Below are 15,267 nucleotides of genomic sequence, written 5' to 3' on the forward strand. Positions count from 1 at the left end.
ACCGGGGATCCAGGACGTTCGTCCGGGGGATTGGTCGGTAAATTACTCGATACTCGCCCAGCTGCACCGTGAGTCCATTCATTATCGAGCGACCGGTGAATCATTCGTTGTCAAATGATTCAATAATATTGATCGATATGCGTTACCGTTTAATCGACAGACGGTGTATGATTTTTTTATTGGTTATTTGATTTGATTTTTGATGAGCTTCCAAAAACGATAGAGATAACCATCGATACACCCACTCGACACAAGGCGCACGTATGTGCGATGATCAGTAAGAACCAGCGCTATCACATGATTGACACTTCCACGCGTAACCGCGAAATCATTTACTAGGGCCTGATGACTGATTCTTAACACGGCACAACCCCGTATTCGCTTCACACAAAATTCCTATCCGAGCCGATCCTCAACCAGTTTTGCACAGTTCGTAAATTCCACCTGCCATTCACTTACCTGGTTAGACACTGGAGGACAGCCGTAACGTTGCGACGATCTCACATGATCGATCACAACTGGAGATGCTCCGTCCACTAGAATCTCGGTGCTTTATTCTGCTTCCCCTGCACCGCGGTGTTATTAGCGCAAGAACAGAGAGTAAGAAAGAAAGAGAAGGAGGAAGGGAGGGAGTTGGGGGTGGTTCCTTATCTCGGTGCATGATGTAGGTTAAAAGTATTACCATCCTGCCAGACGCGAGCGCGATCTGCCGCCAGGGCTTTAAAGATGGTTAAACACTAAATAGTAATTAGCTGCAGTAAATATCGTAATTGTACTGGTTCTTCGACACGCGGGCACTGCATCTACGTTACGTCGTCGTCGTTGTCGTCGTCGGTGCCGTGTTGTAGCCCGCCGGCAGGAAATTTGAAGGCACACAATCGCTCGTTATCTGTCGATGGCTTATTGCTGGAATGTTTTAAAGGGCTCGCACTTTCAAACGATGGCTGGCTTTCATGCTTATTAGAATTTTATGAAGATCGCTTCCCTTTCCAAAAAGATTATAAACTTCAATTGAAGTTGTATCAATTTGAAAGGCTGGATTGGAGACAGTGAGCATAAACAGATAGTACATTCTCCAAAAAAGTGAATCATCTGAAGTGCGTGTCTCGAGTGGGCTATTGACGAGCAAATTGAAGCCATAGAGAAGACGATATCCTCAAAGGCACTATTGCCAAGCTGGCCGCCAGTAGGTGATGTATACTTCACAGTGAAAGCCCCCTTCGAAACTCTGGTAGTAAATTCCAAGTGAATGTCATGGAACGGCACGTTGCAAGATTACCTGGAACAAATTGACGGCAAACTTTGCGTACTAATATGTTGTCAAATGTATTGATGTCGTAGCCATAAAGCTGTCGGCATGGAGCAAACTGCTGCTGTTTTGTGTGAACATTAAAATTAAAATAGTTTCGCGATGCTCTCTGACTGAACAGGAGTTGTCGCCCCTTGATTGTCTGCTTTACAGCTCAAGCCTCCATTATCAGGAGACTTCAGAAAAATGTCCCACAATATAGCTTGCTTATGGGTACTTAATATGTGGCGTGCGCTTGGGCACACTCTCGCAAACACTTAGACGAGCTGCTGCTGCTATGTTATCCTTATCTATTGACACTCCGATTGTAAATGATCGCGAGAGCCGGTGATCCAGGTACTTGTTTGTCTTATCAAGTACGTAGGAGAAGACGGATGCCGACGGTCGATGAATTCGTCAGTTCATAAGCAACCGTACAACCGTGCAGGTATGATGGCTAGGTTGTGCTCAATGATGCTGGTAATGACTTGGCTATCTAGCGCAAGGGCCCATATCAGCCACCAATCGAGCACTTCAAGCAACACCACAACGCGATCATTTGTGCAACAGATTGAAGCATCGGATTATGTGCTACCAAAATCATCGCTACCTATTTCGTACGATCTTTTCCTCGATCTGACTGATGATCAGTTTCGGGCGTATTCCGGAACAGTCGATGTGTCGTTCAGGCAACGAGCGAATTCGAGCGTGTTTGCTATCAACAGTGCCGGTTTGAGCATCAATGAAGGAACGTTGCGAATGGTGCGGTCCGATATGAGCCTCCTTCCGATTGCCGGCTACGAAATCAAACCGGAATTACAAATCGTGCTTGTACACCTGAGTGAACAGTTAATCACGGATGAAGTGTATACCGCACACTTGGAGTTTAGGGGTGAAATTCATGTCGACTTTTTCAAGGGTCTGTATAGGAGCAGTTACCAGACAGAAAACGGAGAAAAGTGAGTGTTCAGAGCTGTCGGATGAGCAGGATGGGGCACCACTTTTAATGTGACCGCACGCTGTAGGTATATAGCCACCACGTTCTTCGCAGCTACGTACGCCCGAACGGTGTTTCCGTGTTACGATGAGCCAGAATATAAAGCCAGCTTCCTGGTTAAGATTCGTCACGGTGCTAAGTATACCGCCTTATCTAATATGCCGGAGAGTCAAAGGTAAATTGCAACAGTGCACTCGTGGTTGTCTGAGCGTGAGGATGGTTACTGTTATGTGCAAATTACAGAGATGAAAAGGCGGCGTTCGTGGAAACAACATTCCGCCCAACTCCTCCAATGTCAACGTACCTCCTGGCGTTTGTGGTATCGGAACTGAAAACAGTGTCATCACAGGATGAGCTCTTCAGAGTTTACGCTCCGGTATGTGTGATGAGATGCTTCTTATTTGTATGATATACACGTGATATGAATTCAACAGGAAGGCAGAGAGCAACAAACTGCATATGCCCATAGCATTGGGATTCGTGCGCTTCGTGCGTTGGAGAACTACTTCGGCCGGCAAAACCAAATGCCAAAAATCGATCTGGCAGCTATACCGGACTTTGCGATGGGTGCCATGGAGAACTGGGGTTTGATAACGTTTCGAAAAGATTACCTATTGTATCAGCCTGGGGAAACGACGGCACAAGCGCAACAATCTATTGCTGCTGTAATCACCCACGAATTGGCGCACATGTGGTTCGGCAACGAAGTGACGCCGGAGTGGTGGACCTACGTTTGGCTCAATGAAGGATTTGCCCGTTACTTTGAGTACTATATCACGTCAGAGGTAATTTGCTTCCCTGAGTACTGAATTGCTACTGTAATAACATTTTTATTCATTTCATCACTTTTATTCAGCTTGAACCCTCCTGGAGCCTCTGGGAGCAGTTCATCGTTACCAATGTACATTCTGCACTTGCCCAAGACTGTCACAGTAATAATCGTCCCATGAGCTACTACAGCACTGAGCCGTCGATTGTTAATGAATTGTATGACTACGTCGTCTACGCCAAGAGTGCCTCCGTCATACGCATGATACAGAATGTCATTGGCTTCGATACCTTCCGGCCAGCGCTCAATGACTATCTACGATCGCGTAGCTATCTTACCACAAATCCCCGGTACCTCTATGAAAGCATTGAAAAGTTCCGGACCGTGGATCTGCCGGCAAGTGTCGAGAAGATCTTTGAAAGCTGGGCCAACGCTCCAGGCTATCCGCTAGTAACGGTGACGATCGATTGGAACCAACGTACACTAAAAGCCACCCAGAAGAGATTCTGGATGCCAAACGATCATGATATTGCACCGAAAAATGAACTATTCTATGTGCCTCTTAACTACGGATTTAACGGGATGTCAGCGGAAGAGAAGGAAAACACCGCCCCATCGTTTTGGTTAACACCAGACCAACCGGAGGTGTCCGTTAATATTGATGCCGGTGTTGATGTGATCTTCATGAACAAACAACAGACTGGATACTATCGAGTGAACTATGACAAGGAGAGCTGGAATCAGCTGATTAAGACGCTGAACGACGATAAGTTTGATGATCACATTCCTGTTATCAATCGCGCCCAGCTCGTAGATGACGTTGCAAATTTGGCTCGTGCCGGAATAGTCGATTACAGTGTCGCATTGTCGTTGATGCAGTATCTGGAGCGAGAGACGGAGTACATACCATGGAGCACAGCGTACAACGCGTTGCTTCATTTGGATCGGCTGTTCTCGTCAAACTCGGAATACGAGCGCTTCGAAAGCTTTGGGCGTAATCTTACCACTCGTGTATACCACGAAACCCAACTGCAGGGGAAACTTGACCATCTGAGCCAATTGCATCGTGAAAGATCTTTATACTTGGCATGCTACTTTGGCGTTACGGCTTGTTTAGCTGACACCGACAGCGTCCTACATGTGGCCATCGGGAACGATTCGCTGTACATTCCGAAGGATTTGCAATCCACAGTGTTTTGCGCGTTTAACAAACATAAGACGGTCAGTGGAACGCAGTTCGAGGTGGAGCTCTTTTCGAAGTTCTTTCAGCAACCAACTGAGTATCGTGAGTTGGTCGATAGTTTCATCCTTTCACTAGGTTGTTCCCGCGATGTAGCGGTGATTCGATTCTATTTGGACATGGTGCATATGGACGGCCCAGGACTACCAATTCCGAATTCGTTGAGAAACCACATTCTCGTTAGTTTAATCAAGGGTGGTCCAACTACACGCCAGTTAGCGCTTGAGTACATTAGTAGAAACTATCGATCGCTGTCCGAAATACTGCAGGAGAGGCAGCTTTTGTCGCTCTTCGAGGCTATGGGAGCGAATATCAACTCACGTGTTGAATATGACATGGTTCGTAGTGGAATTGGATCTCCTCGATTTGTTCATCGTTTCATACTCATTTTATCGTTTGTTTTCCCTTTCCTGCAGCTTGTCCGGCTTAAGGATACAAATAAAGGCTTGATGAGTGTTGCAGTTGCTGATGCCGTACAGCGAGCCATCAGTTATGCAGACGAAACGTTAGACTGGTTGGATAAACACTCCATCGTTATCTCCAAGTGGCTGGTATCCCAAAACTATGGAAGCGCTGCACTGCCAGACGATAACGGAGCTAACATAATTGTACAGTCTGGTGTAATAGCTGCGATGGCATTTCTGTGCGTTGTCATTCGGCATGTGTTTTAATTAAATGAACCGCAAGGAACATTTTCCCAACAGACAGACAGACAGAGATTATTTTGTTTGTTCCGGGTTAATGGTGTACGGCAAGCTTTAAATCAATCGGTAATCCACCAACGAATGTTTTACGATAACGGGGACTATCTACCGTCAATCGTATTGTCAGCGGGTATTGTCCAAGTAGCAATTACGATTCATTATCTAATCTCTATACATTGCTTACACCTGTACTCTCCGAACTGAGCTATTTAGAGCAGAAAGGATTGCCACTGGCTTTAGTACACCGTCTGCAGCAGTGTCGTCGAAATGTACCGTTCGATAGTGTGGTTTGTTGTGGTTGTTTCCTTACCAGCGTTTCTCAATGGAGCTCCCAGGAGTTCCGTAGAAATAGGGCCTCCGTGGTACGATGAGAACTATAATGACCCCGCATACCGATTGGGCGATCTGTCTGTGCCAATATCCTACAAGCTGGAGCTCGATGTAACGAACTACGACTTTTACTCTTATACCGGCACCGTGGAAATACTGGTGCGATTCAATCGCCCAAGCGATAGATTCCATTTGAGCAGTGCAGGCCCTGTGATCGATAAGGCCAGTATCAGTGTGACGGGCCCAGAAGGATCGAATCGTATACTGATCGACACCATCGAGCAGTACGATGTTGAGAAAATTTTGTTCGTTTTTGCTGAAGGATCTTTTGTGCCGGACACCACGTACCGGGTGCGTATGAGCTTTTCGAACAGTATCGGCACTGAACTCAAGGGGCTGTACAGGAGCAGCTATAAAGTAGGTAACATGACAAGGTGAGTAGATAACAGTGGTTCGCAATCCGTATTTGATAGAAAAAATTGTGATTGCAAGCAGAACACGTTATTCGTTAATGAATGTAACCGAAAGGAGTGAATAACTAAAAGCTAATCCACTCGTACGGTAGATACTTGGCTACAACTCATTTTGAGGCTACTTACGCTCGCACTGTGTTCCCGTGCTACGATGAACCATCATTCAAAGCAACATTTGATGTCCAGATTCGGCACCGTACGGAATATAACGCACTCTCCAATATGCCGATCATTGAAAAGTAATGTTAAGCTTTCAAGTACACCGTTTGAAGCCGGTAATTTATCAGTACACATTGTTTCCAGGACTCAAGTGGGCGACTACACGGTGACAAGGTTCGATACGACACCACTCATGTCTAGCTATCTGTTAGCATTTGTCATTTCCGATTTTGAGACCATCTCTCAGGAATCTGATCGGTTCCGAGTGTTTGCTTCGGTACGAATGCTGCTGTAATAAGACTTGAAGCATGTTTAACTCAACGATATCCTTTCATCTGCATGTTATAGGCTCATAAAGTGGCACACACAGGGTATGCATTGGATTTCTTGGGAAAATCGATGCGTACACTGGAAAACTTCTTCGGCCATCAGTACCAACTACCGAAAGCGGATCTGATTGCCATACCAGACTTTGCGATGGGTGCGATGGAGAACTGGGGTTTGATAACATACCGCGAGCAGTATCTGATTTACGAGGAAGGAGTAACCACTGCGCGAACGAAACAGAACATCGGCGATCTTATCACCCACGAGCTAACGCACATGTGGTTCGGCAACGAAGTGACGCCGGAGTGGTGGACGTATTTGTGGTTGAGTGAAGGCTTTGCCCGATACTTCGAGTACTATATCACGTCGCAGGTATGATCGAGATTAGAGGTTATTTGGATTATGTTTGATTTGTGTCTTATCTCGATTGCTTTAGCTCGAACCAACGTGGAATCTGTGGGAGCAGTTCATCGTTACCAATGTACATTCTGCACTCGGACAGGACTGTCAAAGCAACAATCGTCCCATGAGCTATGATGCCACAAGACCATCATTACTAAACGACCTTTTCGATTATGTGGTTTATGCCAAGAGTGCCTCCGTCATACGCATGATACAGAATGTGATTGGCTTCGATAACTTCCGGCCAGCGCTCAATGATTATATACGATCGCGTAGCTATCTTACCACAAATCCCCAGTACCTCTATGAAAGCATTGAAAAGTTCCGGACCGTGGATCTGCCGGCAAGTGTCGAGAAGATCTTTGAAAGCTGGGCCAACGCTCCAGGCTATCCGCTAGTAACGGTGACGATCGATTGGAACCAACGTACACTAAAAGCCACCCAGAAGAGATTCTGGATGCCAAACGATCATGATATTGCACCGAAAAATGAACTATTCTATGTGCCTCTTAACTACGGATTTAACGGGATGTCAGCGGAAGAGAAGGAAAACACCGCCCCATCGCTTTGGTTAACACCAGACCAACCGGAGGTGTCCGTTAATATTGATGCCGGTGTTGATGTGATCTTCATGAACAAACAACAGACTGGATACTATCGAGTGAACTATGACAAGGAGAGCTGGAATCAGCTGATTAAGACGCTGAACGACGATAAGTTTGATGATCACATTCCTGTTATCAATCGCGCCCAGCTCGTAGATGACGTTGCAAATTTGGCTCGTGCCGGAATAGTCGATTACAGTGTCGCATTGTCGTTGATGCAGTATCTGGAGCGAGAGACGGAGTACATACCATGGAGCACAGCGTACAACGCGCTACTTCACCTAGATCGTATGTACGCTGGACACGAGGGATACCCTAGGTTCGAGTCATACATTCGCACTCTTACTAGCTGTATGTACGAAAACGTGCGCCTAGTAGGTTCCATGGATCATATTAACAGGCTACACCGTGGAAACACCGTCTACTTTGCATGTTATTCTGGTGTCCCAGCATGTATGCACGATGCCTCTACTCTTTTCAATAAGACTATTGACGATCCTTCATTCGTTATTCCCGAAGAGGCACAAGCTGCAGTCTTCTGTGCGCTCCACAAGCACGGGCTTTCCGTCCCAATCGACGATACAATCGCATGGTTTGAGCGACAATTCTTAGCCGAAAGTGTAGATTTGGACTTGATCAATCGGTACATTACCAGTGTCGGTTGTTCGCGAAATGAAAAGATCCTACACTATTACCTATCACTTACGGACCAAAATGAACCAAGCCTTCCCATTACGATCACTACCCGGAACCAGATTTATCTCGCTCTTATCGGGGGTGGTTCAACGGGTAGAACTGCGGCGCTAAACTATTTGTATGAAAATTACTACACAGTAGCATACCTGATACCGGACATGTTGCCTATTATCACCGAGTTGGGTAACCGTATCAATAAGCAATCTGACTATGAATTGGTAAGTCGTTGAAAAGGTTTTATCATCATGTGAACAATAAATCATAATACTCATGATATTCCTTCCAGCTGGATCAAATCAAGGAAAAATATAGAGGCACAATGCTGGCAACCATTGTAGATGCTATTGAAAGTGCCAAGAGAAAGGCAGAGCAGAACATTGCCTGGATTCAACGCTACTCCGCTCCCATCAACTCTTGGCTGGTCGATGAAATGTACGAGGGTACAACTCAAGAGCCACCGGGCGATGGGGCAGCCGTACGTTTGTTGGGAAGCATTACATTGCCTACAGTTTTCTTAGGTTTGATCATTCGCAAATGTATGAATTATCTATGATTTGCTATTGAAAATGGCAGTGTCTGTGAATGAATTGACAATAAAACACAATCATATTGTACTGAACATGTCATTTTTACGGTTACTTTTCTATTTGTTTCAAAATTCAACATCATTAAAAGTGACAGTGATAAAAGGATATTAGACAGATCTTATGCCTCCTGCATTGATATTAGTATCACGTTTCTAATCCAATTATAGTACTCGCTGATTCGTTGATATACAGTGTAGGTTGAAGGTTTGATATAATCGGAATCGGAAGCATCTTCAAACGAATGACCCGCCTCTGCATACAAACCCACCAGGTATGTCACCTTGTATTCGTTCACACCCTGCGCAAAGTGGCTTACCAGTCCATTGCCAGCATCTTGCATCACGGATCGTCGATCTTGATAGAACATAAGATCTTGCTCGACGCATAAATGATGTGCCTTCACAGTCGTGTTATGCTTCCGTTCGCACTCTTTCGAGAACAGTGGATAGTAGTATTGATGAGTGGAGTTAGGGTTACTGTACACTTCCTCCAGTCGCAATGGTGTATGAGACTGGTTGTTCCACAGGCAAGCAGGGATCGTTTCGTTATCGATTGATAGCGGTTTCTTCAGTCTAAGCAACACTAGATTGTACTCCGTAGAATCGTTTGTATACTCGGGATGAACAAATGTATCCTTTACGGCGAGCCTCTGACGAGTGGTGTTTCCAGCAACGATCGTAACATTTTCGTGCCCAAGATTCTGATAACAACCAGCCGTAGTGAGGATGAACTGTTTCGAAACGATCGTTCCGTTGCATGAGCGATTCTCGCCGTCATCAATGCGAACCTGTTTCGAGAATTGGTAATGAATGAAAAGATCTATTGCAATCCTGGTATCCACTTTGAACTTACCAAATACGGATAGGTTGGAAAATTGTCTATCCTGTAGGGTGATTTGTTGCCTCTGAACTCATGGTACAGATTGGGACAGTTCTCGAGCTCTTCAACCGCCGCCACTAGCTGTGGTCGCTGTGATTCTTCACGCAGGTAACTCTCATCAGAACAGCACACTACTAACTCGCTATGCTTCCCGTACGAACACGACGATGACGCTACTATGCTGTTTCCTTCCTGCGCTTCCTTGTTCAACTTAGGACACTGCTTCAGATAGACACAGGTACCTTTCGTACCATCTTCTCTCGTACAGCGATCACCGTAGTAACTTGTTTTGTCTTCGTAACGCACTGAAAGATGATGATCGATTAATAACTCTTCCGTCTGCCAGTGTAGTTTACTTCGTCCTACCTTTTGGTGCAAAAATCACACTATCAATCCACTGAATATACGGTGTGATCTTGGTGAATATGGTTGGCCAGTTAAAACCACAGTTCTCTCCTTTGCTATTGATAGCAAAGATATACTCGTAGAAGCGATCGAACGTATACAGCGACCGTGACATTGCTGACCCAATACTGTTGTGGCAGGTATTCGGTGGCAGTGCGGTGGGAAATCCGGCACAGAACTGGTTCGATTCCAGTTTATCGACACATTCGTCGTACACACCAGCGGTCACGTACTTTTGTTGGGTTCTGGTGGCTAAATCATCATTTTCGTTGAAAGGTGTATACCCATTGATTTGGAACAAATCAACTGGAAGCTTCTCATGTGTCCAGATGCAGGCAGGAACATAGTTTTTGGAAAAGCTGTGTAGCATAAATGGTAAATGTTAGCTTGGTAATAATTAGTAGCGTTTAGTGGCACCTTCTGTCTACTTACTTATGGACAGACGATACCAATTCCACTAGTGCTACATCGTTCGCAGAGGTCAACGCATCGAATTCCGGATGATAATGTACCTTTAGCGCGGCAACTATGGCTCGATATCCCTCATCTTTTTGGTAGCTGTACAGTTGTCCCATCTCCACCTCATAGGTTTGACTGGAGTTTTGGATGTGAGATTTACAGTTGGTCATCATTTTTTCATTTGCGTGGTTTTAACATTTAACTACTTACCCTTCGTGTTGTTTCAAGCAACTGGCCGAGCTGATCACAAATTTTGGCCCAATCAAGGAACCGTAACAGTGGCGTTTGGATGTTTTCTCTGTGCCACTTGGTACGATACGCACCTTGAACATATCCACCTGGGTATAGGAAAATCTGCTTTTCGAGTATTGAACTTGCTGAAAGTTATCGCTTTTGGAAACCATACTATCTTCGAAGTCTCGCAAATTTTCGTGGCGTGCAACGCATTCTGGAAAGCATGAAGAATAAGGAATATATGAAATTTGAATATTCCTAGAGGAAATATGTTACGAAAGCACTGCTGCTTACCAGATGAAGAAATGTTGCTTTTAGTCATCTTACTCATCCAGTCAATGTACTGTGATACGGGCACCGGGATTCCGCTTTCGTCCAAACCAAAGCTTAGTACGAACGGATGCATGCGCCATTGAGCGATAGCCCTGGTTTGCAGGATGTCTCCGGTGTTTCCGATCGCTTCTAAACAGTCTTTTCGGTCTTGAAACGTGCACTTAGCAGACTCTATGCCCATTTTACCGTTCTCATCTGCGAAACACGATCGGATGTGTTATTGTGTTGTGGTAGCCACTAACACCCTGTTGAATTACTTACCAACAAAAATTCTTTGCAGTTTCTCGAATCCTTTTTCGAACGGTGCATTCCAAAAACAAGCCGGAACGGCAAGCGAATCAAATCTAGATAGAATATGAGAAATTTCAATCAGATTAGTACACTTATTACTTACAATACTTGGACATGTAGCTTTACTTACTCGATCGAGGAATTTAGACGAAGCAGAGAGACATTAAAATGAGGATTAGAAAACACATCGGCAACCTCGAAAATTGGCAGTGATTCATTCGTCAGCTTAACTTCAGGCAAATCGCTTCCATCTACGCACTCCGAGTTTGTGAGAATATGATTTTCATCAACAATGATCCCCACGCAATGCACCTCGCCAAACTGTACCCTTGCAGTGTGGCTAAACGTTTTATCAACAGCTCGCTCAACGAATATCGAACTTGCAAGTGCATAGCCTCCGTACGGGTAGACGGTGAAGGGACAATCTGGAAATATACAACATTTATTTATCAGCAAAAAGATGATTTGATGATCAAAATAATTAAACGGTGAAACAGTTCTAAGTGAAGCTCAACTGAATTTTGGGAAATATATGTATGGATTAAGAGATTTTTCTTTTTATATCCCAAACCAATGAAACGCCAATGATATCTCTAGGCTGTGCTGCTTCTATGCTATTGTTAATTACTTCTCGAAACAGTCGAGCTAGCGTTATTATTTTAACGATTAAAATCAAACAGGTTAAGGTAATATGATTATTTCAACTGATGGATCGCATGATTACTAAGCGCAAGGTGTGAAAACGGTTAATGCAATATGATCGCGACTAGTATTAACACCTTGTACTTGTGAAAACAACCGGAGGTGACCTTGGTTTGTCCATCATTTGTTGGATTTTCCGGCTCACTTGCGTTATTAAAGCACATTCGGTAGATGCTCACAGATTGAAACGAGAACATATATGCGATAACTGATGAACTGCATGAAATACAAATCATTTGTTTGTGTAAACTAATCCAACACAGACTGCCTGCTTCACAGCCTTTTGGCTAAAGGATGATAACTGGGCATCGCTGTTCAGCTTGATAGCATCTCGTGTTGACCCAATTCAATGTCAATGCCGCTGAAGATTTACGAGCCACAAACGAGCTTACCTCGAACACTCTGCTCCTCGTTCGGCATCAATGGATCGGACAGCTGCTCCAGCTGCTTTACATTTTGTGGAAAGAGCGTGGCACTACCTGTGGGATACACACGACCATAAAATTAGCTGCGCTTAACATAAACTCACTCCTTACTAAATGATACCGACCGGCGTGAAAACAGCAGACAAGAAGCAACAGAAATCTTGCAGAAGAATATGATGGTCGACACACCGCCATCGTGCCTGATAACAGCCTGACCGTTCGGCTTACACAGAGAGAACTGGAAGTTAACGGGTCGGTTACCAGAACCGGACTGATCGGTGGGTTCGCCGGTTGGTTGTATTTACACGACTTTTAGCTCTCGGTCTAAACCCTTGATCAGCTTCTCAAATAGGCACGGGGGCGGGGAACTGGGAATTTCCGAGTACGACCGATAGCACAACCACTAACGCAGCAAGATCAACCATCAGCATCCATAGTAGATTAGGTAGCGCATGATCGTTGATGATCAGCCGACCACCTGCGCCAATGTGTCTCATGGTATGAGTAAAGCCAGACTCTGCTCAGAACGGGTTATAGTTAATCAAAACAAACAAACCAACGATCGAACAGAACGCGATCTCACGCATAACGCATAATGATTAAACATGCACTCGGATGATCGTCGTTTAGCGACATACGGACTAGTTCAGAGGGGAAACTCCGGAGACTGGTTTTTGATTTTGGCCTTTTGGGAAGAAGCGAAACCGGAATGGAAAAGAGAAAAGATTTCGAATTCATCCAACGATCGAGAGACAGAAAATCCCAACCCTCTACGTTGGTTCTGGAAATCCCGCTCCGGAAACCCCTTGGCATAGGTAACAAACAACAAACAACGGTGTGCTTTTTAATCATAAAGGTTGTTATTAGTAGGAAAAGAATTAACGTTGAGTTGTGACAGACTGTACAGGTTCCGTTCGTATGGGGCAATCCAGTGATTTAGGCATCTTGTGAGATTCTGTATAGTTCACTCTTGATCCACGCAAAGTACTCGCTAACCCGAGTGTAAATGGCCGGTCCATCTTGGGCGCATTGGGCTCCGTTGCTATACACGCCAACAACGTATGTGACCGGTCTCCAATCATAGTTCATGTACACGGTGCTATACATGCCCGTGCCGGACTCTGAACAAGCCGACGGTTCATCGCCGCAGAAGCTCCCGTCCGTATCAGGCAGCACGCAGGTCTCCGTAAGGGTCAGATTGCGATAGTACTTCAAGCGACAGTTCATATAGTACAGCGGATTCACAACGTTAACTGTGACAGCATTGGCGGTTGCATCGTACCCAGTCGAGGTAAGCTTCGTTGGCATGCGTTCTGATTCCGGCCACATGCAGGCCGGCACACTGTACTCCGTCACCAGGATCGGTGTATCCAGCTCGAGGATGGCTACATTGTAGTGAGTCGACTGAGGTTCAAATAGCGGATGAACCACGATTGATGCCACTTTACGCACCTGGATCACCTGATCGTAAGTGGCGGTCACACCAATCTTAACCGTGCTCTTCACCGCTTTGATCCTACAAGTACAAAAAAAAATTGATGATATGTGCTGGCACGCTAGAGGTCAACACGCTAATTCACGCAATACTCACTGCAGAACACACTGAGCGGCTGTCAGTACGAACTTTCGGCTGATAAGCGTACCGGTACAGATGACCTTATCGGCTTCGTTTCGTATGAGTGCAAGCTGCGAATGGAGCTGCTGCTCCTTGGTCGTCCTCCGGTACACATCGTACAGCTCGTGACAGTGCTCCACCTCCTGCACGATGGCGTCCAGCTTCGGTCGGTTGCTCTCCGATTTGAGCAGATCCTCGTTAGGGCAGCAGTGTAGCACATCCGAACCATCGAAACCGCACTGCTCGATCGATGTTATGTTTTGTGTTTTTCTCTTGAGCCCAGCAAAGAATCGGGGGCACGATTCGAGTCGCAGACAGACGCCTTCCTTATCTTTGCTGGTGATACACTTTTCACCCAGACCGCGATTCGGCATGTTAAAGAGGATCCGGTCACTGGAAATGACATCCCGAATCCAGCCTGCGTAACTAGCCACCGGTACCAGTTGCTGTTGCTCGTCGCAAAACAGTCCCACCAACATCGGGTGCATCGAGTACTTGTCCAGGTCCCGTATCTGTAGGATGCTGCTCGATGGTTTCTGGTTTTGTGAAGCGTGTAACAAACATTCGGTACATGTTAATATGGCTGTGGGTCATGACTTTGGGGCCACGCGTGGCCAATTATCACAAAGTTTAACCCACCCGATGACACCATTCCGTGAATGTTTTTCCCAAACAAACTTCCTGCTTCGCGGTCGAGCATATGGTCGTGTTCTGGATCATTTTGCTTAGCGTTGGGTCTGCAAGCAAATGATTGCGTGAAACAAATGTTGGTTTTCAAAAAGAAAACTTCCACCGAAACTTACCGAAAGCAACTTCCTGCACTTTGGCATAGGAGACCAGGTTGGTCTGGGGCCACAAACAGGCTGCCGTGTTGTCGTACGGGAGGCTACAGCACAAACAACCAATTACAAGACGATTAGAAGGGTTGAATCATTCACGATGCAGCAGCGCAGCATACCTGGTGGTACCATTGATGCGTAACAAAACGGGTGCCTTATCTTTCGTTATATTCAGCGTCTTGTAGTCCTGGTACTCCAATCGCTCGACAATGGAAATATTCCAACCGGATACTAGCTGCACGTGCACAAGCTTCCAATCATCCGGGACGCAACCGGCGGTGGTGAGAATGTAGTACTCATTAACCAACACCCCGAGGCAGACGGTATCGGCGTTGAGAACTTGCACAACGTGACAATAGTCCGAGTATACGGATCGCAGGTAACTGTAGGGACATTCTACACAAATCATTAATTCTAGCGGGTACCGTAATATCGGCATCGAACACCAGTTTCACAAGGGCTTTACTTTACCATCGATCTCGATATGCTCGTAGGTCATGAAATGGTT

At 45.6% G+C, this 15,267-nt stretch overlaps 3 protein-coding genes across 3 annotated transcripts in view; 1 reads left to right on the forward strand and 2 right to left on the reverse strand.

The window, feature by feature from the left end:
* Positions 1-1,706: 1,706 nt before the first annotated feature.
* On the forward strand, positions 1,707-8,613 carry LOC126571485 (aminopeptidase N-like). Its single transcript, XM_050230021.1, has 11 exons — positions 1,707-2,247; positions 2,314-2,460; positions 2,529-2,661; positions 2,720-3,070; positions 3,142-4,339; positions 5,312-5,762; positions 5,894-6,040; positions 6,105-6,237; positions 6,309-6,659; positions 6,724-8,208; positions 8,277-8,613. Exons 1-11 carry the CDS (start codon positions 1,739-1,741, stop codon positions 8,541-8,543), a joined length of 5,172 nt encoding a protein of 1,723 aa, XP_050085978.1. The 5' UTR covers positions 1,707-1,738; the 3' UTR covers positions 8,544-8,613.
* An 82-nt stretch (positions 8,614-8,695) lies between these two features.
* Positions 8,696-10,876, reverse strand: LOC126575079 (ovochymase-2). The gene is made up of 6 exons (XM_050235599.1): positions 10,849-10,876; positions 10,531-10,768; positions 10,294-10,455; positions 9,823-10,220; positions 9,430-9,710; positions 8,696-9,364 (listed from the first exon to the last, which is right to left on the reverse strand). Exons 1-6 carry the CDS (start codon positions 10,874-10,876, stop codon positions 8,696-8,698), a joined length of 1,776 nt encoding a protein of 591 aa, XP_050091556.1.
* A 2,273-nt stretch (positions 10,877-13,149) lies between these two features.
* The window catches only part of LOC126571486 (aminopeptidase N-like), a 13,935-nt gene continuing 11,817 nt past the window's right edge, over positions 13,150-15,267 (reverse strand). The window contains exons 12-16 of the mRNA XM_050230022.1: positions 14,879-15,142; positions 14,724-14,806; positions 14,560-14,657; positions 13,897-14,456; positions 13,150-13,821 (exon numbers count right to left, since the gene is read on the reverse strand). Of these exons, the coding sequence (XP_050085979.1) occupies positions 13,242-13,821; positions 13,897-14,456; positions 14,560-14,657; positions 14,724-14,806; positions 14,879-15,142 (1,585 nt within the window). The 3' untranslated portion in view covers positions 13,150-13,241. The remainder of the gene's footprint in view (positions 13,822-13,896; positions 14,457-14,559; positions 14,658-14,723; positions 14,807-14,878; positions 15,143-15,267) is intronic.

Source organism: Anopheles aquasalis, chromosome 2 (assembly GCF_943734665.1).
Source record: "Anopheles aquasalis chromosome 2, idAnoAquaMG_Q_19, whole genome shotgun sequence".
Classification (NCBI taxonomy): Eukaryota; Metazoa; Arthropoda; class Insecta; order Diptera; family Culicidae; genus Anopheles; species Anopheles aquasalis.